The 24,979-nt window shown below is 56.8% G+C and overlaps 1 protein-coding gene across 1 annotated transcript in view; it reads left to right on the top strand.

Annotated features, from left to right (window-relative positions):
* SDK1 (sidekick cell adhesion molecule 1) overlaps positions 1-23,701 on the top strand; it is a 504,911-nt gene extending 481,210 nt beyond the window's left edge. The window contains exons 41-45 of the mRNA XM_075528195.1: positions 467-631; positions 2,042-2,179; positions 4,953-5,073; positions 8,366-8,495; positions 21,507-23,701. Of these exons, the coding sequence (XP_075384310.1) occupies positions 467-631; positions 2,042-2,179; positions 4,953-5,073; positions 8,366-8,495; positions 21,507-21,779 (827 nt within the window). The 3' untranslated portion in view covers positions 21,780-23,701. The remainder of the gene's footprint in view (positions 1-466; positions 632-2,041; positions 2,180-4,952; positions 5,074-8,365; positions 8,496-21,506) is intronic.
* Positions 23,702-24,979: the final 1,278 nt, after the last annotated feature.

Here is a 24,979-nt window from a genome sequence, read left to right as displayed (position 1 = left end):
GAGCGGCAGGGGGTTTCAAACTGCTGACATGAGCAGCCCAACACATAACCACCAGGCCACCAGGGCTCCTCTAGAGCCACCTGGGGATCTGTGAACACAGGGCCTTGCTCTGTCTGACTCCATCCTGTCTAAGCTCCCGTGAGCAGTGTGTATGTCGTTGCTGATGTGTGTTGACGCCAATTCGGCCTCAGTGTGACCTCACATGTGCAGTGAGAGCTGCTCTCTGGACTCCCCCGGCTGGTGCGGCCTTTTAGAGGCAGACGGGCAAGGCTTTCTCCCAGGGAACCAACCTTTCGACCAGCAGCACCAGAGTGAAGCGCTGAACCCTGAGTGCCACCAGGCCCTCCTGCTCTCCCCCCGGATCTGGCTCTCTCTCCTTGGTCAGCTGAGCACCCATCCGGAGCAAGGGGATGGTGCGGCATCCATGGGCCGCTCCAGGGGCTCGTCTGCCCTGCCTGTCTTGCAGATGAAGGCCTGTGGGACACGTTTGTGAAGGACATTCCGAGAAGTGCCACATCCTACGCCGTCCGCCTGGACGCGCTCCGGCACGGCGTGTCCTACGAGTTCCGAGTGGTGGCCGTGAACGCGGTGGGCTACGGGGAAGCCAGCAGCCCCTCCGCCACTGTGTCAGGTAGGAAGCCCCACAGGGGACCCTCAGGACAGGGTGGGGGGCAGGGGTGGGGTCTGTCCTCTGTTGTGGGAGGAGGTGGCCACCCCAGGACCTCCCAGGAAGGAGAGGGGCCAAGCCTCAAGAGAGGAGGCAAGAGTTCAAACAAGCCCACATCCTCCGAGTTCAAAACCAAGGCTGTTTCTGTTGTCCTGGGGCTTCCCCAAGGGCTCCTGGTGCTTGCTTCTTCCTGGTGGGGGACTTGGGGAAGGGGTGGGTCAAAGGCAAAGGCATGAGAGAGCCCGAGGAACAGCCACGCTGTCCACTGCCAGCCCGAGTTTACCTGGCTTCCAGCCAGCGTGTGCCTGGGATTCTGGGCCCCAAACCTGGCCAGGGACTGGGGACCACAAAAGAGGGTTTGATGCCGCTGGACAGTCATCCTTGATGACACAGTGACCCGGGACAAGGCCGCCAAGGGGCGGGCCCCTCGCAGAACCCAGTCTGCGCTGCTTTCAGACCAGGTCAAAAGTCCGCCCCGCGCACCCACACACATATGGGTTTGGGCTGCGGGCCTCACTGGTTCTTACCACAGGAGCCTCCTTGCTCTCTGTCTGGGTTTGGAGAGAAGCTGTGTGGGCAGGCTTGGCCTCCGCCTGGGGGACTGTGCACCCGGGGGTCTTGACAGGAAGAGGCTGGCGTAGAGAAGGGTTCTTATGACAGACGGAGCCCCTGGGTACACATCACCCAGTTCAGGCTCACTTCATTCTCAGAGAAACAGTGGATTATAATGCCAGTCCCTCCATCACTGCTGGTGGGGTCTTGAATGGACCTGTGCATTGGCAGCTGACCCACATTTACCAGGTTTAAAAAAGAACTCCTTCCATCGAGTTGCTTCCAAATCAGAGTGACTCTGCAACACGGGGCTGAAAGCCACCCTCTAGTCCCCCCCAGCCCCTGCCTCCCCCACACCGCCTCGTGGGTTTCCAAAATGGTAACTCTTTATAAGCGCAGACGGCAGCTGGTGGATTCGAACTGCAGGCCTTGTGGTTAGCCGCCCAAGCCCTAACACACAGCTCCTGACACATAGAAGCCCAAACACCAAACACAGCCACCAAGTCGATCCTGACCCAGGGCAACCCCTTAGGACAGGGTAGGGCTGCCCCTGTGGGTCCCCAGGCCTGTAACTCCACAGGGACACAGCCTCTCTGCCACCCGAGGGTCGAGGGTCGAGGGCCGAGGTGGTTAGCCGACCTTGAGGTTCGCAGCACAACGTGTCACGGAGACGCAACGGGGTTCCTCCAGGACCCGTTCAGTCAGGAGTTAACCACCTGGGTGGAGATTCCATTTCTACCACTCCCCTTCCCCGCCCCCTGTCCACGTGGCCCGCCCCACCCCTCGACGCTTCCACGTAGCGTGATCCTCTTGTCCCGCCAGCGCAAGTGGAGGTCCCGGTCTACGGAGAGTGGTGGTTCCTGCTGGCGGTGGCGCTGGCCAGCCTGGTCATCATCCTGCTGGTGGTCTTCGCGCTGGTCCTGCACGGGCAGAGCAAGAAGTACAAGAATTGCAGCTCAGGTGGGCGTCTCCGCAGCTGCCCTGGGCACCTCCGGCCGGTTCCTCCCCCGGGTCTGCTGCGCGCATGCACGGCCGCCTGTAGGCAGTGAAACCGGAGCCGCAGACCCATCTCCGGAGGCTACGCAGGGTGGCCGTGCTGGGACCTGGCCACGCACATTAGCCACTGCCAGCCCTGGGTGAGTTGTGGGGGCTCCGGGGGTACAGAGGGTCTCTCTGTCTGCCCTCACCCCCTCAGCTGAACCACGGAGCTTCTGTGAATGTGATTAGCGTGCTCTCAGGTGCTGTTAAGTAGACAAATCAGAGCCTGCCCAGGGGGCACTTCAAGGTCATCGGTCAGCTTGAGCCCATTGCAGCCCCTATGCCCAGTGTGTTCCGTCCTGCAGGCTCCCCTTCCTGCACCACACCGGGCAGCGTTGCACAGTAGTCCATTAGGTTCTCCTGGGTTTATTTGGAGAAGTGGAGCACCAGGCCTTTCCTCCTTGTCTTAGGCTAAAAGCCTCATTGAGACCTGTCCACCACCAGTGACTCTGCTGGTGTCTAAACATGAATAGCAAAGCTCCCAGTAGCCCCCAAGTAAGACACCTCATAGACCGGTCGTGGGCATATTTAAAAGAAAAAAAAAACCTCTATTTCCGAATGACCGTGACTTTATAAGTCAGGGTAGAAATGCCCAGGTGTGTTTCTGAGGCTATAAACCTTTATGGGATCAGAAAGCCTCCTCTTTCTCCCACTGAGCATCCGATGATTTCAAACTGCTGACCTTTCGGAGAGCAGTCCAGAGTGTAACCCATTAAGCCACCAGTGGATAAATCTCTCCTACTCACGGTCCTCCAGCCAACGCCGACTCAGAGAGAGCCCATAGGACAGAGAACTGCTCCTGCGGGTTGCCTCCACCGTAACTCACTGTGGGAGTCGAAAGCCAAGCCTCATCTTTCTCCCTAGGAGCAGCTGGGAGGCTTCAAACCATTGATCTTGTGGTCAGCAAGCCCACGTGTAACCACTGGGCCCCCAGGGCCACACCTCTCACACATAAGGGGTTCACAAAGAGGATGTGTCAGCCTGTAGTCCACAAAGCGGGTAGCAAGGCTGGGATTTATGTTTCCCTCTGAATTCCCTTCTAATTCATGTCGGTAAATCTGATTGTATCCCTGCATCGCACCGAGTAGAAGCCGCCAAGTCAGCATTTCCCGACAGCAGACAGACCTGCAGGCAGCTCCCACCCGCAGCTTCTCTCAGCCTTCCCTGGAGTTCCCGCTTTACCTCACAGCCCAGACCACCAAGAGACAGACAGACAGGGAGGGGACACACACACACACACACACACACACACACACACACCACCCCCACCTCCCGTTGTCTGCCTGGGGAGCTTGGTGCCCTGCCCCTGCTTGTCCCCATGTTCCCCGCTGGCCCCATTTCCCCTCCCGCTGGAGGGCAGCGCAGCTTCCCTCTGCAGCTCGCCGCCAGGGTCTGCTCTCTGTTCCTTGTCACGTCACGGATATGGAGCTCCCGGGATGCCGAGGGGTCCCCGCAGAGAGGGATGGCAGATTCAGGGGTGTGGATGTGTTTATCAAGCCCCCGATGTGTGGTGAGGTCCCATCGAGCCGAGGTCATGAGAGGGGCCACCGCTCTGGTGGAAGTGGCGGTGTTGTCCCTGGCGCGATGGTGTTGGCTCTGTGTCCGGAAGACGGGGAGAGCAAGAGGAATGGGGCTGAGCAGTCCAGGCAGAGGCACACCCAGGAAGGCAACCCATCGGGGAGCCGCTCAGAGGGTCAAGGGGCTACCACCAGGGTGGAGGATGGGCTGAGCTAGGTGACATCAGAGAGACTAGGGATGATGATGTCAGGCCGATGACTTCAGACACGTGTCACTCACTCGCCGCCATCCGGTTGGGGCTGACTCCTAGCGCCCCCTGTGGGTTTGCGAGAGCGTGACTGTTTAAGAGAGTAGAGAGCCAGTCTTTCTCCCCCAAAGCTGCTGCTGGTTTTGAACTGCCCCCGCCCCCACGGGGGCTCCGTGGATTGTTGCGAGGTGCTGGTGTGCCAATTCTAACCATAGCGACCCTGTGTACAACAGAAAGGAACACTGCCCGCCAGGCCCGGCACCATCCTGACGACGGCGCTTAGGCTTGAGCCCACGGTTGCAGCCACGGTGTCGATCCATCTGTCTGTCTGTCCTTTAACTGAAAGGTTGAGCCACAGGGCTGAGGTCAGTTCAAGACCTAAAGATGAGTGACAGGCCATCGTGTCTGGGGTTCCACCTGACTCCGTCCGACCTGTAAGCCTGGTCTCTCTCTTGGTTGTAGCTTTGTTCCACCCTCCCCTCAGGCAGACCTCTCACGGGACACCTTTCCAAGCAGTCGATGTGGTGGCAGGACACCATCCAGTTCTTCTGGTGTCAGGGTGGTGGACACTGACGTCCGTGTGCTCCAGTAGTCCAGCAGACTAACGGTGCCCATGTGTCTTCAATTTCTTCACTCGTTTTGCCTCTGTCCGGGAGAGACCAATAATTGCACCTTAAATAAGATAACTTTTAAGACCACAGGCCGTGAACTTCCTGAAGCCCCTCGTGCATGCCACAGGGGTGCAGCCTGGTGCCCCAGGATGGCCCACCCTGGTTGGTTCTTCTCACCCGTGAGGTCTCACTCCAAGCCGAGCCTGGACTTGGGGGCAGTGCGACCCTGCGAGCCCCTACGGGTAAACAACTGACTTCGGTGGTCATTGGGCGCTTGGGCAAAGCATCCACCCTCATGAACGTTCTTTCTGGGGCCTAGGTAAGAACATGGCCAACATGGAGGAGACTGTGACCCTGGACAACGGCGGGTTCACCGCCCTGGAGCTCAGCAGCCGTCACCTCAGCGTCAAGGGCACCTTCTCCAAGAAGAACGGGACCAGGTAGGGCTACACCCAGGTGCCACGTCTGCCCGAGGGCCAGAGTCACCAGGTCGGGGGGGGGGGGTGCTGACTGAAGATGTGCCCACCTGCTGTCCACCCAAACCCACTAGGTGCCTTCAGGATGTCTCAGTGGATTGGCTTCACGTGAGCGCCTGGATCCAACAGGAGTCAGATCCAGCGTTGAGTCTGGGAGGTGCAGGGTTCCCAGGAGACGTGGTTTTGCTGTTGTGGGGCGCCATGGAGTGGGAGCCTGGCTGTGGCGACTCCATGCCAGTGTTAGGGGATCCATGGACCCAAAGTCCTACTGCAGTGAACCAGACTCACATCAGACTGGAGACCGTGAGCTCAGAGTAGATGGTGTCCACCCTCCCAGCAGGAAGTGTGAGTTCCCAGAGATCCAATGACCTTGATTTGCCCTTGTGTTATAGAGTGCTGTCTTCTGGCTCTGTATTAGACAGGGTTCTCTAGGGCAACAAAACCAGAACACTTATGATTTTATATATATATATATATATATATATATATATATATATATATATATATATATATATATATATATATATATAATGAAATAAACTGCTGATTGGTCCTCAGAGCAGTACAGAGGGCTCAGTTCAACTCACTTCCGTGAGACAGTTAATACACTGGCAGTCCTTCAACTCACGAGGGCTGCTGGGGACAAGTCAAGGGAGCAGACAGCTGAGTCTTCTGTAGAGCAATACAGGCAGTCTGGCCACAGGCAGCAAACAGCAGGGCAGGTCACAAACAGCCAGATGACAGAATTTGACAGTCCCCAGCTCAAGTGATGTACACACCAGCAGTGTGGCAAAGCAGGTCTCGAAGGAACCTCAAACTATAGCAACACTATCCATGGGTTGGGTGTCCCACAGGGAGTGTAGCTCACAAGTTGAGGCAGAGAACTAGCTAAAGCAGGGGCACACCAATCCGATAAGAGAGCTAGAGACAGACAGGTGAGGCTCACCAAGCCATTTATCTCTTTGTCCTTCAATTAAACTGCGACCTAATTAATCCCACATGTGTTTATTGGCCAGGTTGGCACAATAAACCTACCTATCACAGGCTCCATCACCACTGACCCAGGGCAGGACCAGGACGGACCAGGGATCTTCTTGAGAACCTTAAAAGTCTGAGGCTACATTTCCCCAAGAGTGGACATCATCAGGAGGCCACCTAGGGGGCAGTCCCCTCAATATTACAGGGATGCCTCTTCTCGCTGACCCAGACGTTGGTTCATTTGCTTATTTATTTAATAACCTCTATTTTTTTGTGGTTTCTTGGGAAATGTATCTGGGACAACCTAAGCCAGCTCCGTACTTCCTGCAAGCACCACTTGATGCTGTTCTCGGGTGTGGGCATCCAACCTCACCCTTCTTAGCTGAGTTGTTCCTCCCTTTCAAGTTGCTGTCCTCAATTTGATGCCATCTGCGGTGGCTCTTAAAAGAGCAGCATGCTCAACGCAGACAAGACACTCTCTGTTAATGAAGCAAAGCTGTCGTTGGCTGTAAAGATTTCCGGGGCATTGGGGGGTTAAGGATTATCTCCGGGGAGTAGTTTGAAGGGTTCATCCAACCTCTGTGGATATAAAAGTCTGGACTCCATGAGAATCTAACGGTCTGTTCCACATAGTCCTCCTTTTGATAAGGATTTTTCTGCTGGTGTTCGGAAGCAAGGCACCAGCTAGTTCTTCTGGTCTCACGGCAAACTCTGGTATATTTTTCGTGGTCAGGATGTGCAACGATAACACCTTCCAGACACAGACCCAAAAGGTTCTCATGTCCCTTCATTCTCTGTAAAACCCACAGCACCAAGCCTGCCGAAGTCCAACCCACCCTGCTAAGCTGGGGTCTCCAATTCTCTGAGTCCTCTTTGATGCTACAATGGGGGTGGCTCTAGCAAACAGATCAATCCTCTGGCTGACTGGAAGACTAGGAGTCTGAATTCAAGGTGTCCGCTCGAGAGGAGGGCCTCTCTGTGAGCAGGCTCTGGGGAAGAGTTGGCAGCACCAATCTTCCCCTGGGTCCAGAAGGTTCTCGGCACAGAGACCCAGAGTCGGAAGGGTGTGCTCAGCTCCTGGCTCATCTTTCTTGAAGGAGGTAGATCCCTCTGGGCTGTGTTTGCCCCTTTAACGCCTTAAGCATTCCAGTGGCCATTACTCAAGGAACAGCCTACTCCTGTAGATTGCCTCATGACGTGACTGCCACGTTATCCTGCCCCGTTCTCATCGTCAACCAAAACAAACTCACTGCCATCGAGTCAGTTCTGACTGGGGCAGAGTAGAACTGCCCCTTGGGGTCGCCAAGGCTGTGACTCTTTATGTGAGTAGAAAGGCTCATCTTTCTCCAGCTGGTGGTTTCAAACCGCTGACCTTCCTGTTGGTAGCCCAGTTCATAAGCCATCGCGCCTCTGGGGCTTCACATCACCATCCTGGAGGTGAGGCCTCACAACACACAGAGTGGCTGCATCAGGTCACCACTAGAGGGGCTGACACCATCCTGGGACAGATGGCCCACCAAGTTGACCCTTCAACTTTGGAGGATGCCACTCCAGCCATCACCCCAGCCCTCTCTGTGGTCCTGCAGCTCAGAGGCCCCGCCCCTCCCTCTTTGGGGAGCAGGGCCAGGTCTTGCAGGTGTATCTGCCCTTCTGCCAGCCCTAGCTGGTGCCCGGCCCCAAAGCAAAGTCAGCTTCCAGCCCCCGGGGCAGACGGTCAGAGGCAGCAGGGTCAACCACGCAAACCTTTCGCAGCTCGTTCGGTCGCTGAGAGGGCAGTTGTTTCTGTCCTGTGAAGAAACACAGATGCGCGCACGAGAGAAGACACTGTTGTTAATGTTCTTGGGCCAGTTCCTCCTCCTGGCGACCCGTGTGCCATGGAAGGAAACACCGCCCGCCCCCGTGCCATCCTCCAATGGCGGTGCTGCTGCAGCCCACGGGGGCAGCCACGGTGGCCACCCCTCTCATCGAGGGCCTTTCTCCACTTGACCAAGCACGATGTCCTTCTCCGGGGACTCGTCCCTCCTGAGGACATGTCCAAAGGACGTGAGCGAGGAAGTCTCACCGTCCTCACCCATCGCTTCCCGACCAGGGAGGGCCTGTCCCCGGGAAGTTGAAAGCACACGCTCTCCATCTGCTGCCCAGGGGCCCGCTCAGACCTAGGAGGGCACTCAAAGGGGGACAGGAGGCAGCCCGAACCCCAGGCCGACTGCTTCTCTCTAACAAACAAAAGGCGAAGAGCTTGCCTGGGGGAGTCACTTGTGTCCGGTCCCTCCCCCAGGTCCCCTCCCCGGCCCAGCCCCGGTGGACTGCACTATTCAGATGAGGACATCTGCAACAAGTACAACGGGACCGTGCTGACCGAGGGCCTGAACCTCAAGGAGAAGTCGGTGGACGTGTCCGAGTCCGAGGTGGGTGCTCGGGTTCGCTTCTGGGTGGAGAAGCAGCCCCTATGTTTTCCAGGGGTCCTAGAATCTCCAAGTAGCCACTCGGGGGTCAGCAGAGCCAGTGACAGAGCCCCCACATGGCAGGAGAGGAACATCAAAGGAAGGACAGATGCTGGCCCAGGACAGATTGGTGAGGACAGGGCCACCCATCACCACCCGCCTCTGGAATTTCAAGGACAGAGGACAAGAATGCAGAGAGCGTTGCCAGCCCGGCCACACTGGTGTCAGGGTTGAACTGGACTCCACAAGGAGCTTCCAGGGGCTGCATTTCCACAAACCTATTGTCAGGTCTTTCTTCTGAGCCACTTCTGGGTGGTCTCAAACCAGGCTCTGTTGATGAAAGTAAAACAGAAAGGTCAAACAGGGGCTACCATGTCTGTTCTGGCCCATAGCGACCCCAGGTGGGTGCCGAGACTGGGTCCCTTGGTGTTTGAAAGGCTTGGTTCTTCAGAAGGAGGTCACCAGGACTTGCTTCCAAGGTGCCTCTGGGTAGACTCAAAGACACTGCTAACCCACTGCCACCAACTCCGGCTCCAGCAACCATTTAGTACACAGTGGAACCTCCCCTGTGGGTGTCCCAGGCTGTCGTCATTATAGGAGGGAGCCCTGGTAGCTCAAGAGGTTAAGCATTAGGCTGCCAACCTAAAGGTCAGTGGTTCAAACCCACCAGCTGTTCCAAGGGAGAAAGATGAGGCTGACTGCTCCCATAAAGATTTACAGCCTCAACACCCCCTTCCCCCCCCCCTGCACAGGGGCGGTTCTACTCTGTCCTACAGGCTCACCGTGAGCCATAAAAGGAACCCGGTGAGGTAGCGGGTCACCATTGAGCTGCTAACTGCAAGGTCAGCAGTTCAAACCCACCAGCTGCTCAAAGGGAGAAAGATGAGGCTGCCTGTGCCCAAAGGGAGAAAGATGAGGCTGCCTGTGCCCATAAATACGTAACAGTGGTTCTGAGTCAAAATGACCTTGGCAGCAGTGGGGTGGGGCTTTTTGGTTTTAGTGAAGGATGCAGCCTTCCTGGGGGCGGAGAGGGGGGCACCCCTGGGACCTTCCCTTTTTTCATTGGTGGGATACCGGCCCCTTACACTTAGGAGCCAAACTTGCAAATTGGCGGTTCAGCACTGGATCCCCGCTCAGCCTTGCTAGCCGTTTGCACTGCGCACCAGCCAGCCCCACCTCCCGGTGTTCATCTTCCAACTTAATAGCTAATCTAGAAAAAGCCTCACCCGAGGTCTGACCCGAACCCAGGACACCGTCTCCCAGGGAACAGGACGCAGCCGGGGTTGATGTCTGCCAGGGACTGGGGCTCACAGCCACAGGCAGCCCTGCAGAGGTGAGGGCAAGCAGGGCCTGGCACAGGTTGGCAGGCCAGTCTGGCTCTGGGTGATAAGAAGCAGTGCTGGCTCTGTGTGCAGAAGGTTCAGAGGGAGGCGCCCTGTGCAATGGTCGTGGGTTCGTCCTCAAGGACTACTCCACCTCCTGGCGGGGGTGGGGGGGGGAAGGGGGTGCTGCTGTAGCTTTGAGCATACAGAACTATCACCAAGTCCCAGAACTTTGGCACGGAGCCCCGGCGATGCTGTGCTTTAAGCACTCCGATGCAGACTGCAGTGTGGGTGGTTCAAACCCACCAAACGACTCCCCGGGAAAACAGACAAGAGCAGCTACTCCCACACGGATTCCGGCCCTCAGAACGCCTGTGGGTGGCTCTCGTCTGCCCTACAGGGCCCCTCAGAGTTGGAACGGACTCGGCTCAACGGGAGTGGGTTTGGTTTTTGTTGGTGTGTTTCGTGTGGGGTGGGACGTGGGGGTTACACGTGTGTGCACGATCAAGCGGGAGCAGAAAGGCCGACAGCTCAGACCCGCTCTGTGGGAGGAGACGGCAGTCAGCTGCCATAAAGCTTCAGAATCAATGGCCACGGGGTCGACTCCGACTCCGTCACCCTTGAAGGCAGCAGGGCAGTTCCCTGCAGGGTTTCTCAAGCTGTCAGTCTTTACAGAAGCAGAGTGCCACATCTTTGTGCCGCGGGGCAGCTGGTAGGTTGAACCTGCCCTGCACCCCTCCATGAAGGTGAGAGACCAGGAGAGCCCGTGTAGCCGTTCGACAGAGTCAGCATCTCCACGGCAACAGATGCCGTCTCCAGTGGCTCCCGGGTTAAGTGCAAGGCTGCTTACCCAAAGATCATAGTGGGATCCAGGTGTGGCTCTGATGGAGGAAGGTGTGGCGCCTGCTTCTGTGGCTGCGGGAGCCATGGAGACCCCGCGGGGCAGCGCTGCTGTCCTGTAGAGTCGTGTAGATAAGGACCCCACGGCAGTGGGCTCTCCTTGTGTCTGTCTGTCCGTTTTTGGTTTGTACTTTTGGTGCCAGTTGCTTTGGGCCGGGGCCGGGGCCAGGGCCAGGCACCATAGTACCAGGCTCCAGAGACCACGCCCTCCTTCAGCAGGCCCCCCACCTGACCCCAGGCTGTGTGGCAGAATGACAACCATTCGTATCTGGACATCAAGGCCATGGTCACACAGCAGGCAGCTCAGGGAGTGGGAGCCCAACCCAGATCTGGCTGGACTCACCACGCCAACGACCATCTCCAGCCCACCTCCGGCGGCTGGCGATCCTGATCCCAGAGCAGTCAGAATTGGATCTGGGAATGCTGAACGGCCTGCTTCTTAAAGCCACTCAGCTGACTCCCATTGAGTCCATGCCGATTCACAGCGACCCTGGAAGACAAGGTAGAACTGTCCCCTGAGAGTTTCTGAGACTAACTCTGTATGGGAATAGAAAGACCCGTTTTTCTCCTGTGGAGCAGCTGGTGGTTTTGAACTGCTGACCTTGAGGTTAGCAGCTGGAAGTGTAACCACTACATCACCGGGCATCTCCAGAGTTGGTTCGTGGGATCAGCCAGTCCCTTTCTCCTCTCGTGCGTTGCTGGTGTTTAAGCTTCAGGTTCAGCTCCGTGTTATGGAGGTGGTTTCATGTGCCCAGCCACCGAGCGAGGTACACACACACTCACACACAGCACTTCTGGCCTCCTGCTCGAGCACTTCTCTGACTCGGGAGTCACTTAAGACTGCTTCTTTAGTGCTCTCATAACTTGACTTCCCCAAACTCCTGTCTGCATTGCCCGCCAGCTTAATTCCATTGTGATCGGAGAATGCGTCTGGTCTGTTTCCAGCCTTTCTAAATATACCCAGACCGGCCTCATCCCACTAGGGTGCATCCGTGGCGGCTGCTCCCTGCAGGCCGGATAAGAGGGTCCTTTCTGTTAGCGTTACGTGGAGTGTTCTGCTTAGGTCTGCAAGGTCTTAGTTTATAGCAGTGCTTCCCAAAGCGGGCAGGGCCACCCCTTGGGGGCACTGGAACAACCCAGGGGGCTGCAGAAACAGATGCCTATAGTTTATCCGGGGCGATGGGCTAGAAGACAAAAATATTGATTGCCAGGGAACGCTGTCATTGTTCTTCTGGAAAGGGGGTGATGGGCCAAATAAGTGAGGTGTAGTGTGGCCCAAGTCTCCTCCATACTTCCGTCGATCTCCTGGTTCCACCCAGTCTTGGGTCGAGGCCTCCAGCCGTTGTGGCTGAGTGGTCTCCTCCTCCCGGTGGCAACCAGTGCCATCCCCCTGCTTTGAGGCCTGTGGTGAGATGCGTGTGTGTTTGCAATCGCTGTAGCTTCCTGGCGGACTGGCCCTTTTACTATCGTAACTCGTCTCTCGGCTCCAGCCGCACGTTTCATCCTAAAGTCGTTCGATGGCCACTCCACACGACAGTGTGGTTTGTTTATATCAAAGAATATTGAAAGTGGTGCCACAGATGTGCCTGCGTCGGTCTGGGTAAATGAGGGAAACAAATCCACAGACACCCATGAGAGTTTTATATGAAGGTTAAGTGCACATTAAGAAAGCATCCCAACCCAGTGCTGCCCAAGCCCATAAGTCCAACATTAGCCCATATGCCCGACACCAATCCACAAAGTCCTCCTCCATCTCACAAACACACACTATGATGCCGACCGCAGGAGGAAAGCCGAGTCAGTGAACATGTAAGCATCTCAGCGCTGGCAGGGGTCTCCACACGGCTGCTCCAGCACCCAGGGCTGCATCGGGGTAGTCCATGCAGCTTCTCCTCGGGGACGTCTTGCAGGAAGTGAGCCAGCTGAAGCAAGGAACTGACTACGGCAGCTGCACCCTGGTCCAACCATCAGAGAGCAAGACACCTGAGAACTAGAAAGGCGAGGCTTACTGGGCCATTTATCCCTCTGCCCTTCAGTTGACCCCACGTGTTTATTGGCCAGGTTGGCACAATAAACCTTAACTATCTGAGTGCCAAAAGAACACATGATTCTTCCTCGGAGAAAACAGCCAGAATGAGGCAAGAATGGTGAGACTTTATCTGACGTGTGTGCGACAGGGAGAGAAGCGTCCAGGTACAAAGGACCTCTCGCCTGGTAAAGTGGAGGGGCGGCGAGAAACAGGAAGGCCCTGGGCAAGCTGGATGGACAGGGTGGCTGCAGCAGTGGGCCCCCACATGACCACCCTGGTGAGGAGGACGGGCGCAGGATGGGCAGGGTTGGGTGGGGTTGTACGCAGGGTGACTACGGCTCAGGACTGGCTCTGCAGCAAGTTCACGGGCATGTCATTCCCACCCCTTAACTTTCAACTTCCTCATGTCTTGGGATCCAAAACATGTCTCTTGTAGACAGCACCTCATCACCTTGCGTTCTTGTTCATGGGCCAGCCCCTCCTTGTTAATAGGCTGTTTAATTCACTCGCCTTTCATCTGTTTCCTGATAAGATCGGATTGGCGTCTGCTAATTTTTCTGCTTGAATCCTGTGTGCCTTATATCGTTACCACCACCTCCCACCCCGTTTCCATTACGACTTCCTTTTGTGTTAAAAAGAAATATTTCCTGGTGTGCTCATTTAACTCTATCTCTCCCCCCCCTCGCCCCTTTTTATAATTCTAAATGAAGGAGACTCACAAAGTCTGTGGGACATGGGACAAAATGATCGCGGAGTTGTCGGATGACCTTTGGAAGCCCCACTCGTGCGGCTGTGTGGTCATGTGGTTAGGGATGGCTCCAAGGTTTGTAGTTTGCAACCACCAGCCGCTCCCTGGAGAAAAGGGGAGGCTTTCTACTTCCTTACAGAGCCCGCCGTCTGGGAAACCCACCGGGGCAGTCCCACCCTGTCCTCCAGGGCCCCCGTGAGTCAGACTGACGGACAGCAGAGAGCGAGAGCGCGCGTGAGTGAAGGCTGACATGTGCACAGAGCACTAACAGGATCTAGGTTCTTCAGATGTGTGCTAACTTCATGCCAGGCCCCCTCCTCCCGCTTTGGGCTACCATGACAGAGGTTATATCTGTATGCGTTACAGACACAACGTTTTTGAAATCACTGCTCTGCGCAGACCCTTCTGAAGACGCAGAGACAGGAAAGGAGAGCCAGTATGTATTTAGAGTCTCGTCCTATTAGCCTCCGCCCTTCTTTTTGTCCATCCGCTCCGACTCTCCATTCCGTCCTGGGGTTTCCCGCCCCCATCGGCTCCGCTTACCTCCTGAGACAGCTGTGTTGTCACGGCCTCCTTGCTGCCGCCGCCGCACACCACAGGCCCCACGGGGAGATTACACACCTATCACTTTGTGCCGCTGCATTTTAAATCAGATAAGGAACAAAGAGAGGAGCAGTGTGCAATTACACTGTCTTTTAGAATTACCTCTGTAATTACCTTTGTTGGTGCTTATTTTTTATTTTTATGTGCATCGAATTACCTGGTGGAACTTGTTTTCTGCTTGGCAATCTTGGGTAGTACTTGCCAGCAGCCTTTGTTTTTCTGTTTTGTTTTCTTTCCTATTGTTGATCGGGGACGTCTTTATTTTTGCCTTCTCGTTGAAAGAAGTTTTGTTTGGGGCCTTATACTCTTGGGTGGATGCTTTTCCTTGTGTACTTCAGATGTGTCAACCCCAAGGCCTTTGCCCCTCCCCGCCCCCCAGTTCTGGTTAGAAGTAGATGCTTCCTATGATCGGGGCTCCCTGTGTAAGACTGGAGTTCAGTTTCTCTTGCTCATGTCAGGGCTATCTTTGGGATCGGCCTCTCCAAACTGTGCCGCTGACGTGGTTGGGTGACCGGGTATTTCAGGTCGTCTGAGTTGGGTGAAGCAGCTGACAGTAAATGCTGCTCAGTGTCCTCAGCTTTGGTGCCACCGGTTGTAAGTCAGGGGTGTAAGTCACTGTTAAGTCCAGCTCTTTCTCTTGACCCCTCCTATCTCCCCACCTTCCGTGATTTCCCTCACACATTTGTGGACACACTTGCTCGATCGTATTTATGAGCAGCTCCATTCATTTCTCTGCATCCTGTTTATTTTCCTCTCTGTTGTTCGGATCAGTGAACGTGATCAATACAGCTTATGGATGAATTTTTTCTTCAAGTGCCAATCTACTGTTGAGTGCCTAAGTGAAGTTTTCATCTCAGTTGTATTTTTCAACCCTGAAGCTTCCATTTGGTTTTTGTTGTTGATTTTCTGTCTCCATTCAGACAAGCATTGTCATCGTACTTTCATGCTTCAAAACCCACCGCGATCAAGTCAGTTGCAATGTAGCGTGGCCTTGTGGGGACAGAGCAGGACCACCCGCCGCCACAGTGTTCATGTTTGTAAATCTTTGCAGAAACAGACGACTGTGGGTTCAGACCTCAATCTTTTCATTGGTTAGCAGCTTAGCACTTTCACCACTGCACAACTAGGACCTCCCTCTTTAAGTATTAGCTCTTCTAATTTATAAAATACAATCAGTGTCTCTGTTTTGGATTCCTTTTTTTTTTTTAATTCGCCTGATGTGTCACTCACTCACGTCCATGGAGACAGTTCTCACTCACAGCAGCCCCGTCAGGCAGAGCAGAAGGGCCCCTGTGGGTTTCCGATGCTGTGCCTCTCTTAGGAGCAGAAAGCCCCATCTTCCTCCCAAGGAGCAGCTGGTGGATTCAAACTGCCGGCCTTGTGGTTAGCAGCCTCACATTGAATCCACCGCACCACCAGGGATCCTGAGTCCAACATTTGGGCAGCCTCCAAGGCTGCCTGCTTCTCCCCTCCCCCACCTTCCTGTGTGTTTTTCAAAGCTCAGCGCCCAACTTTGGTTGAAAAACAGTCACTTTAGATCATAGATTATAGCACCTCTGGGTCCTGATGTGCACGTGACCCTCCCTGCCCCTCTGAGACTAGTGGTTTCTTGTTTGTTGTGTGGTTTGGCTGGAATCTTCAGCGTCATCTCCCCGCAGCATCCCAACATCTCTCTCTCTCTCTCTCACACACACACACACAGTGTGCAGGCTCTGATGTGGCCCCCAGGGGACATGTAGCTCTCCTCGACCACCTGGAATGGCTTTAACTGTAACTGGGCTCTTTCTGTCTCTGTCATCAGTCCCCACGAAGTTCACCCTGACTCGCCACAGCCGGTGTGACACCCAGCTACTGGTCTCCCTCTCCCTCTCCCTCTCCCTCTCCCTCTCCCTCTCCCTCTCCCTCTCCCTCTCCCTCTCCCTCTCCCTCTCCCTCTCCCTCTCCCTCTCCCTCTCCCTCTCCCTCTCCCTCTCCCTCTCCCTCTCCCTCTCCCTCTCCCTCTCCCTCTCCCTCTCCCTCTCCCTCTCCCTCTCCCTCTCCCTCTCCCTCTCCCTCTCCCTCTCCCTCTCCCTCGATTTCTTGATCCGACGCTCCACAGCCTGGACCAGCTGCAGCCCAGTCCCTTTGCAAGGAGCCGTTGTCAGCCCTGGAGAGGTGCTCTGACCCCACAGGGGGTCCGCGGTCTCTTTCTCCATTCCCTCTGTGAGGCTGGTCCGTTGCTCCCTTGGTGGCCACCTGCTTCTAGCTTCTCATCCCCAAGACTTCTCCAGGAACCCCTGGCTGGTGCAGACACCAGATAGCACACCTGGAGGTGCTGCAGGTTCCCGCCTCGGTGACCACCATGGGTCAATACCGAGCTAGAGCCAGGCACCCAGATGTTTGGAGTCTCCCAGTGCATAGACCCTACAGTAACACCAGGCCCTACTCGGTGCGCGATGGGGAAAGTCTGGAGTCTGGTGAGAACAACCACAGGGAGGCACATAGTGAGCGCCGTGGATGGGAGAATGATGCCCGCCGACGGACTTGTTGGTTGCAAGTGGACACAGACCTGTTTGTCATAGAGCCGAGCGCCTTGAGGCGAGGGATGCTGAAAGGCTGTCGGTTCAATACCACCCAGAGGCATCTCAGAAGACAGGCCTAGTGGTCTCCTCCCTCAAGGCCCAGTGTTGGGCCCCCTGGAGCGGTCCAGGTTTGCCATGAGTCAGAGAGAAATTGGGGGGGGGGCATCGCCGTGGTGACAGTGCCCTCAGGTACAGATTCCCTCACCACGGACATCCCAATAAGACAGCCATGTCTCTCCGTGAGGCAGAAGCTTGTACTGTGGCACCGAGCTGGGGGTGGGACATCTTCTCTGCGCTCGGGGCACGGGTTGGAGATAGTAGGTCCTGGTTTCCGGGCTGACCTTGCCCAGGCTGGGGTGAGGGCCCTCAGGGCTCAGTATGCCCCACCTGCCAATGCCTCCTGGAGCACTTCCAACAAACAGGAAAGGAGGTCCCTCCCCTTCAGCTTGCTTGGCTGGAGCACAGCTTCTGCAGGGGGAGCTGCAGCAGGTCAGGTCGGGCCTAGGGCTCCGGCCAGGATGGGAGCAGGGGGAGGGGGCATGCAGAGGGAGCCCTGTCGACGTGGCTCCAGCTGACCAGAGAAGAGGTCCCACCCCAGCGAGCTGAGGCGAGCCTGTGCCACTTGAGTGGTAGCATGTAGGCAGTGGAGGGAGATGCTCAGCTCAAAGCACACAGGATGCCGGGGAGTAGAGGCGGGGGTGGCTTTTGCTGTCCGGAGCTCAGACGGCTTTGCCGCAACCTGGAAGCAGCACCCCCACCCTGGACTATCAGGTGTGGAGTGAATGCCAACTCACAGAGACCACACAGGACTGGATAGAACTGCCCTGGGCTTTCCGGGACGGCACCTGTTCACAGGAGTAGGGAGCCCCACCTTTCTCTCCAAGGGCTGCTTTCAGTCTCGAACTGCTGACCTGGCAGATCACAGCTGATAGTCTAACCATTGCTCCACCAGGGGAGACTAGAAGGCCATGACCTAAGGAGCCTTGGTGGCATGGTGGTTACCCATTGGGCTGCTCACCACAAGGTCAGCAGTTCAAACCCACCAGGTCAGTCCTCTGTCCTCCAGGCCAGGGAGCCATGGGCTGGGTTTGGGTTTGAGCTGCTTCTCTAGTGTCTCTACCAAGAAACACCACAGGGGGAGGCTCTCACGGACAGCAAAGTGTTCCTCCTCGGGGAGCAGGCGCCAAGTCTGAATTCCAGGCGTAGGCTGCGGGGCAAGCTCTCACTCCCACACCGCAAGCTCAGGGGCAGGGCCGGGTCGCCTGTCAGAGTCTGTCACCTGGTTCCTGGGGCCTGATCTCCCCGCTGGCTCACTTAGCATCTGCTCTCAACCTTCGGGGCAATTGACTCAGGACTCACCCCACCCTGGGCCTGAGCACCAATGCCACAGAAGGGGGTGGGGGTGTTGTTAGGTGGCACCGAGTCGGTTCTGGCCCACAGCAGCGCTGTCTGGCAGCAAAGCCCTGCGCATGCTGGCCCACAGCAGCCTCACCGTCGCTCTTCTGTGTGAGCCTGTGGTTGCAGCCCGGGCTCGCTCCCTCTCCTCACAGGCCTTCCTGCCTCTTGCTGTTCCTCTGCTGGGCCAGGCACAATGTCCTTCTTCAGGGACAGGTCTCTCCTGACCACGTGTCCAAAGCCTGTGAGATGGACGGAGTCTGGCCATCCTGGCTGCTTCTAAGGAGCTCTCAGTCCACCCTTTCCCAGGGTAGATTTGTTTGTCCTTGACGCCGCCCATCACTCTTCCTTATTCAATGTCCAACCCTCCCATGCACATATACACATGCAGAACATGTACACATATATGCATATATACCACACATATGTGTAATGTACATCACACATGTATGCATGATACATAACACATACACGTCCATATGTGCACACGTACACATACATTTATATGCGTATAAACAGAAGGCAGTGCCGTGGAGTCGATCCTACAGAGGATTTCTGAGACTTTAAATCTTTATAAGAACAGTGGCCTCATCATTCTCCCAGGGAGTGGCCGGTGGGTTTAAACCACTAACCTTGCAGTCAGCAGCAGGACATTTTAACCGCAGCACCATGAGGGCTCCGGTTGAGGATCTGCAGCACAGGCATAGATTCAGTCCACAGCACCACTGGCTCAGCACCCACACCCACCCTCCAGCCCCTTGCCTGCCTGGGGCCCCTACCCTAGGCCAGAAGCTGCAGGAGGCCAGAGTCTAAAGTGTCCTTGTTCTTTGGGGGTGGGGTTTGGTTCTGGGGTTCCCGCCCCCATCTTTGTTTTTTGGTTTGTTTTCTTAGCTTTTCATTATGATTTGGGTGAAAATGAGTTGAGGAACCCCAGTGGGGCCACGATCCGCAGGGTCAGCCACTCGAAACCAACAGCTGTCCCGGTAGAAAGACGGGGCTCCCTCCTCTCGTAAAGGACAGTCTCGGAAACTCACAGGGGCAGTTCTGCCCTGTCCTGTAGGGGCTCTGTGAGTCGGCGTGACTCGATGGCAGAGAGTGTGGGTGGTTTGGGTCTAACAGTTGACATATTTTATTTCATGATATCAATGGCCATCCTTACCAAATGGTAGCTCCAACATCCACACACCACACCACCCGGTTTTTACTCGTCCTGTTCCCTGCCCCTTCCTGCCCGACCTTGGTCTTGGGGCAAATGAAAGGGTCTCTCATGAGAAGTCAGTGTTTCGCTGAGAAAATCATGCCACCAGCAAACGCACGTGTCTTGGAAGAAGGGCAGCGGAGAGTGCTCCTTGGAAACGAGGACAGTGCGCCTGTGGACATGGCACCCAAGGGGAGCAGTCCCTGGAGGGGACGTCATGCTGCGTGGAAGAGGAAGGAAGACCCTCATAGAGATGGACGGACCCAGTGGCTGTGACAGTGTGCTTGTGTGGATGGCCCAGGACCAGGCGGGGTTCCGTTCTGTTATGCACGGGGTTACTATGGGTCGGTACCGACTGGACAGCACCTAACGACCCCCTTTATCCCCGGAAGATATTTTTAACCCTTCTGGAAATCTCATTCACATGAGCATTCTGAGACAGAGAGCCCGTCTAGTCGGGTGGCACCCATGGCGGGGAAGCGCTTTATGTTCCTCCAGGTAGAACTAAGCAACAGCGTGGCAGGTAAAGCGCTACACCCATAACCCACCAGGTCCAGATTTCAAGGCCACCAGTCACGCCATGGGAGAGAGAGGAGCCTGCCTGCTCCCATAAGGCTTTGCCATCCCAGAAGCTCTGGGCCGTTCTGCTCTGCTCAATGGAGAGTTGGAGCTGGCCCTGCAGCAGTAGGCTTGGGTTAGAAACAAGAGGGTCCCCTTGCCCCTTTGTCACATGGTTGCTCATGAATGGCATCAATGCCACTTCTCACAACACCTGGCTGGCTTTGTTTTATTCCCAGGGCATTCCAAATCCAAAACCGTAGCTTTCCAAAGTTACCCCACCCACTTCTTAACCAGCCCCTCATGCCTAATGACCCCAATAAACTCTGCTGCTCGCCCCCTTGCCCGTGTGCCGCTAGCCAGGGATCTCTGTGACCTCAGAGCCTGCCTGGCGCCTCGTCCAATCACAGGCCGTCTTCCAGGTTTCCCAGGAAACCAGCACCCACTGCTACTTCATCCCCACACCGGGAACTTTAAAAATTAAAATGCAGAAAGACCCTGCAGCACTTCCTGCTCTGACAGGAACTCAACTCACTAGAGTGGGCCCCCATTAAAAAATAACCATGACACATTCACAGAGCAGGTGGCCGGGGAAGCGTGAGGTTTGCTGGGAGCAGCAGTTCCCCAGGCGAGACAAGGGCCCAGCAGGCTCCCACCCCAGCTCTGCCTGGCCTTCGCTTCGTCCCAGGCGGCAAGAGGACGTGCTCCCGGTCTCTTGCTTCCACACATTTCCACAGGACGGCTGTGCGGCCATCCTTGGGCTCGCCTGCTTCCACAGCCCTGGCTGTCCCAGGGCTGCCAGCTTTGCCTGGTACCCAGTGAGTAAGTGTTCCTCCCACTGCAGGGTGTGAAGTCCCAGCGGAGATTCCGATTGGCTCAGTGTCCTTCATGGGCCCACCCACTAGCCAATTACAGGAGCTGTTCCGAACACCGAGCAGGGAAGGGTGGCTTTCTTCCCCAGGGGAGGGCAGGGCAGGCTAGGCTGCTCTCAAACACACGGCGTTTCTTGGGGACGCGTGACAGTGGCCATACCTCACACACAGAGTCCAGGGTGGCCTCCCGCCTGCTCGGGGCAGAGGGTCACTGCTGGCCTGGGGGTGTCCTGTGGCAGCTGGGACACAATCCCCCAGCCTGGGGGTCTCATGGGGTAGAAATTGGCTGTATCACAGCCTGAAGTTGGATTGGGGACATTAGCTGTGGCAGCAGTCTTGGGGACCCTCCCAGGACAGGGATGACATTTAGGGTCACCCCTGGATAGGGGAGCTGAAGGGTATAAAAGCCATGGGGACCCTCCTGGTTGGGGGGTTGTGGGCACCTGGTAGTCCCCACAGAGAAGCTATGGGGCCCCCCTGGGATGGCAGGTTATAGGGAAGCCCTCGATGGGGAAACTATGGGGACTCAGGGAGCGTGGTGTCCCTGTCGTGGGTCCAGCCCAGTGAGGAGTTGTTGGACCGCCCAGGCCGGTGCTGGACCAGTGAGGAGCGCTGGCCTGCCCCTGGTGATGGTGGTAGGACAGTGCCGTGCCATTGCCGGACTTGGGCAGGCGACCACGTGGCGGGGGGTAGGGTGGATGGGAGCTGGCCGAGCCCCATGTTCAGAGGCCAGTGTCGTCCACAGGGATGCTGTGCCCCTACCCCCACTCACTGTCCCCCTCCCCGCAGGCCACGGACTCCGACTACGAGGACGAGCACCCCAAGCACTCCTTTGTCAACCACTACATGAGCGACCCCACCTACTACAACTCCTGGAAGCGCCGGCCCCCTGGCGGCAAGGCCCTGGCGCCCTACCGCTACGAGGAGTGTGCAGAGGCCGAGCCGGGACCCCGCTTCCAGACGGTGGTCACCACGCAGAGCTCCGGTGGCGTCTACACCCCTGCCGCCGGTCCCCAGCCCAGCACCCGCGCCCCACTCACCGGCTTCTCCTCCTTTGTGTGACCACCAGCCGCTGGACACTCACACGCGGGTCTTTCCTTTCTTTTAAAGACAATCAACTCTGAGTTCTGGAGCTGAAGTTTCTGTTGACAGCAAGCAGAGGAAGAAAGAGGGTGGGGGGTGGGTTCTAAGAAGGACGCTTTGAAGGACTTGTCTGTTTCGATTTCCTTAGGAAGGGTTTTTTAACCGCTTTTTGTAACAGCGTTGCTGCAGCAAGCAGACCCAGCTCCGTTTTCTTTGTAAGAGAAGGTGTGTGTCCCTGGGGGACCCGGCAGCTCCCTGCTCCTGAGTTCTCCGCCCCATCGGCCACCGGCAAGGCTGAAAGGAGGCACAGAGTATGGGGAGGGGGGGACACGCAGGGGGCCTGGTAACAGACTCCTGGCCACCCCTTTCTCCATTCTACCTCCTGTTCTCCATCCTCCCGCCACCTCCAGCTCGTCAGCCCCCCTCTGGGTAGCCCTGGGCTGGGGGTCTTGGGGTCCCAACTCTAGGCCCTCCTGCCCCTTCTTGACTCCATGGGTCGCTAGGTGTGAGATGGGGTCCATGCGGAGACCCACATGTGACATTCTCTGGCCCCAGCCTCTCTCTCAAGCCTACAGGAAGCAGAGGGCCTGTTACAAGGGGCTGTGTCCCATGTGCTCTGCCACTGACAGAGAGGCTGCCATTGGAGCCAGGCTGCAGCCCCGAGGGAGCAAACGCTGGTGGTCTCGCCCCTGCGAAGATGGACCCCAGTGCTGGGGGTCAGCCCCTCTGACTCACAGCGACCCCTGTGGGTTCCCGAGACGGCGAGTCCAGACAGGAGCAGAAAGCCTCGTCTTTCTCCCTCCCAGCGGCTGAGGGATTCCCTTTGGGCTAGCAGCTTCCCCCGGCGAGACAACAGCCTTTCTGCAGGGCAGTTCTGTGCGGTATAGCACAAGGTCACCAGAGAGCAGCCCAGCTGGTAGTGCAGGAGCACGGGGACCAGGGGCCCCGGGGCGCTGCCCCTCCATGCATCCCCACTCGCAGCCGCTCTGAGCAGGAGCCGGCAGCTCCCACCCTGCCTGTGACATAGCCGTGTGTGAGGTTCACCAGACTATTTTTTAAAATCTTTTTATCTTTTTTTAGAAGAGGTGACACGTGCTGTGGACACACCCTCGCTGTCTCCCAGTGCCTTTCTATTTGTTGTCCCTCTGCTCGGAGCTAGGGGAGCAGCCGGGCCCCAGACAGAACAGAGCGGGGAAACCCAGGGGGCCCAGTGCAGCCCCTGTCCCTCCCTCCCTGGGCACAGCGCCTGCTCCTCTTCCCTCCCCGCCAGCCCCGTGTCCCACCCATGAATGTGTGCTCTTAGCCTTAACAGCTTTGCGGGAAACGCGTGGGGTTTTCGCCGTGTTTGCTTTCAACCACGTGAAAACGGGATTACTGTGGGAAATGCAGCGCACAGGTCTCCCCAGGAGGCCACGGCAGCAGGCTGGCTGGGCGCTGACCCCAGTGGACACCTGGGCCAGCACGGAGTCGCAGCAGCTTGGTTTCCCCAGCATCAGATCAGAGGGTGGGGGTCCCTTTCTCATTTCTCACTCCCCACCTCCACTGCCTACCTTTCCCCCGTCCCTCCTTTCTGTCAGAGAGGGGAGGGAACAATGTTTGAAACCAAAAATCCTAGATGCTCTGCCCAAAGCCCCCTTTGCCTGAGCACCACCGTCCACTGCCCCCGGACAGGACCTGCCACCAAGGAGGAGCCCCGCTTCACAGCCACCTCTCTGACCCCAGGATGACACTGTGGATGGGACCCGGGCCCTTTGGGGTCTCTTGGAAGAAAGGCCACACACAGAGACAGACGTGGACAAGCACGGCCTCTGGGCCTCTGGCCATTCTCTTAAGCCATATGGACATCGCTTTAAAGGAGGGGGCCGGGGTTGACTGGACGTTAGGGGTGGCTTTGGGTGGGGAGGGGTTTCGGTGTGCATAACATGCCCATTTGCGTTTGGGTTTTACTTTAGGCTTGTATTTCCGACCCCCATGTGTTGAGCAAGCTCTTGAGGGGGGGATGGAAGGGTGCGGATGTACCATGCTGGCTCGGCCACAGGACAGTGGTGGCATGTCTCCACCGCAGCCTCCACGAGACATGTGCAGTGAGATGCAAGCAGGGGAGCGCCCTCTCCATGGGTAACGGGACACCGCATAGTCTGCGTGCCCATGCTGCGTGTCTGTGCACCAGGCCGCCTCACGCTTCCCATGTGGCTCCAAGGTGTGTCTCCCAGTGAAGCCCCGCAAAGATCCCCAGGACTGTGTCCACAGACAAGCTGCCCACTCTCTGGTAGTGTCCTTGTTCCCCGACTGCCCCGGGTGTCCACGCCTTCCCCTCCCACCGTCCCGGGTTGAGGCCAGCCTAGGTGAGTATGGATGGCTCTCACCACACTACCTGGAACCGGGCCCGAGACCCAATCTCCAAACCGCCACGTAGGATGACAGAGAGGTGCTATGGGGGAAATTTTTAATAAAAACACATTTTGTTCCTTAAGTTTCTGTGGTGTCCTTCCACTGGCACTCAAGGGACCTAGGGACATGAGCACAGTGAGGGGTGCCCTGTTTAACCCTGATGCTGAGGCCTGGGGGCGCAGTGCCCCCATGGTATGCATCTTCCCCATCCCCCCCCCCCCCCAGGCCACACGGCAGGAGGTTGGTGTCCATTCCCCATCACAGGCCTCAAAAGAAAGCCCTTCCCTCGCTGGGATTGGAATGCTCAAATCCAAGTCGGCCTGCACCTGTGGGATTGTGTGAAGCACTCAGGTGCAGTACCCAGGGGCTACCAGGAGGGGGATGTGGCTTCCCAAGTCTCATCCAGCCCTGCCCACCTTGGGACCTCGGTTTCATTGGGATTATGAGACCTTTAAAACACGTGTGTGGACCACACCCAGATCAGCAGGATCAGAGCTTCTGGGACCAAGAAAGGTGCGGGGAAGGGGACGGTGTCAGCATCCCAGAGGGAGGGAGAGGATGCCGGGACCCACGGCAGACACTTACATTTCTCTTCTATTGTCTACCTACACGCCCTGAATATAAGAGTCATGTCCATAGGTCGCCTGTCCACTGCCCTTTGACTTCAGAACCCCGCCGCCCCCCCCCAGTCACACAAAAGTGCTGCAGCGACCATGGGCGCCCCATGCAGTGTCCACCTGGCCGCTAGGTGACACGGGCAGATAAGAGATGCAATGCAGGCTGAGAGG

This window comes from Tenrec ecaudatus, chromosome 12 (genome assembly GCF_050624435.1).
Source record: "Tenrec ecaudatus isolate mTenEca1 chromosome 12, mTenEca1.hap1, whole genome shotgun sequence".
Taxonomy (NCBI): Eukaryota; Metazoa; Chordata; class Mammalia; order Afrosoricida; family Tenrecidae; genus Tenrec; species Tenrec ecaudatus.
This window is presented reverse-complemented; position numbering and strand designations above follow the sequence as displayed.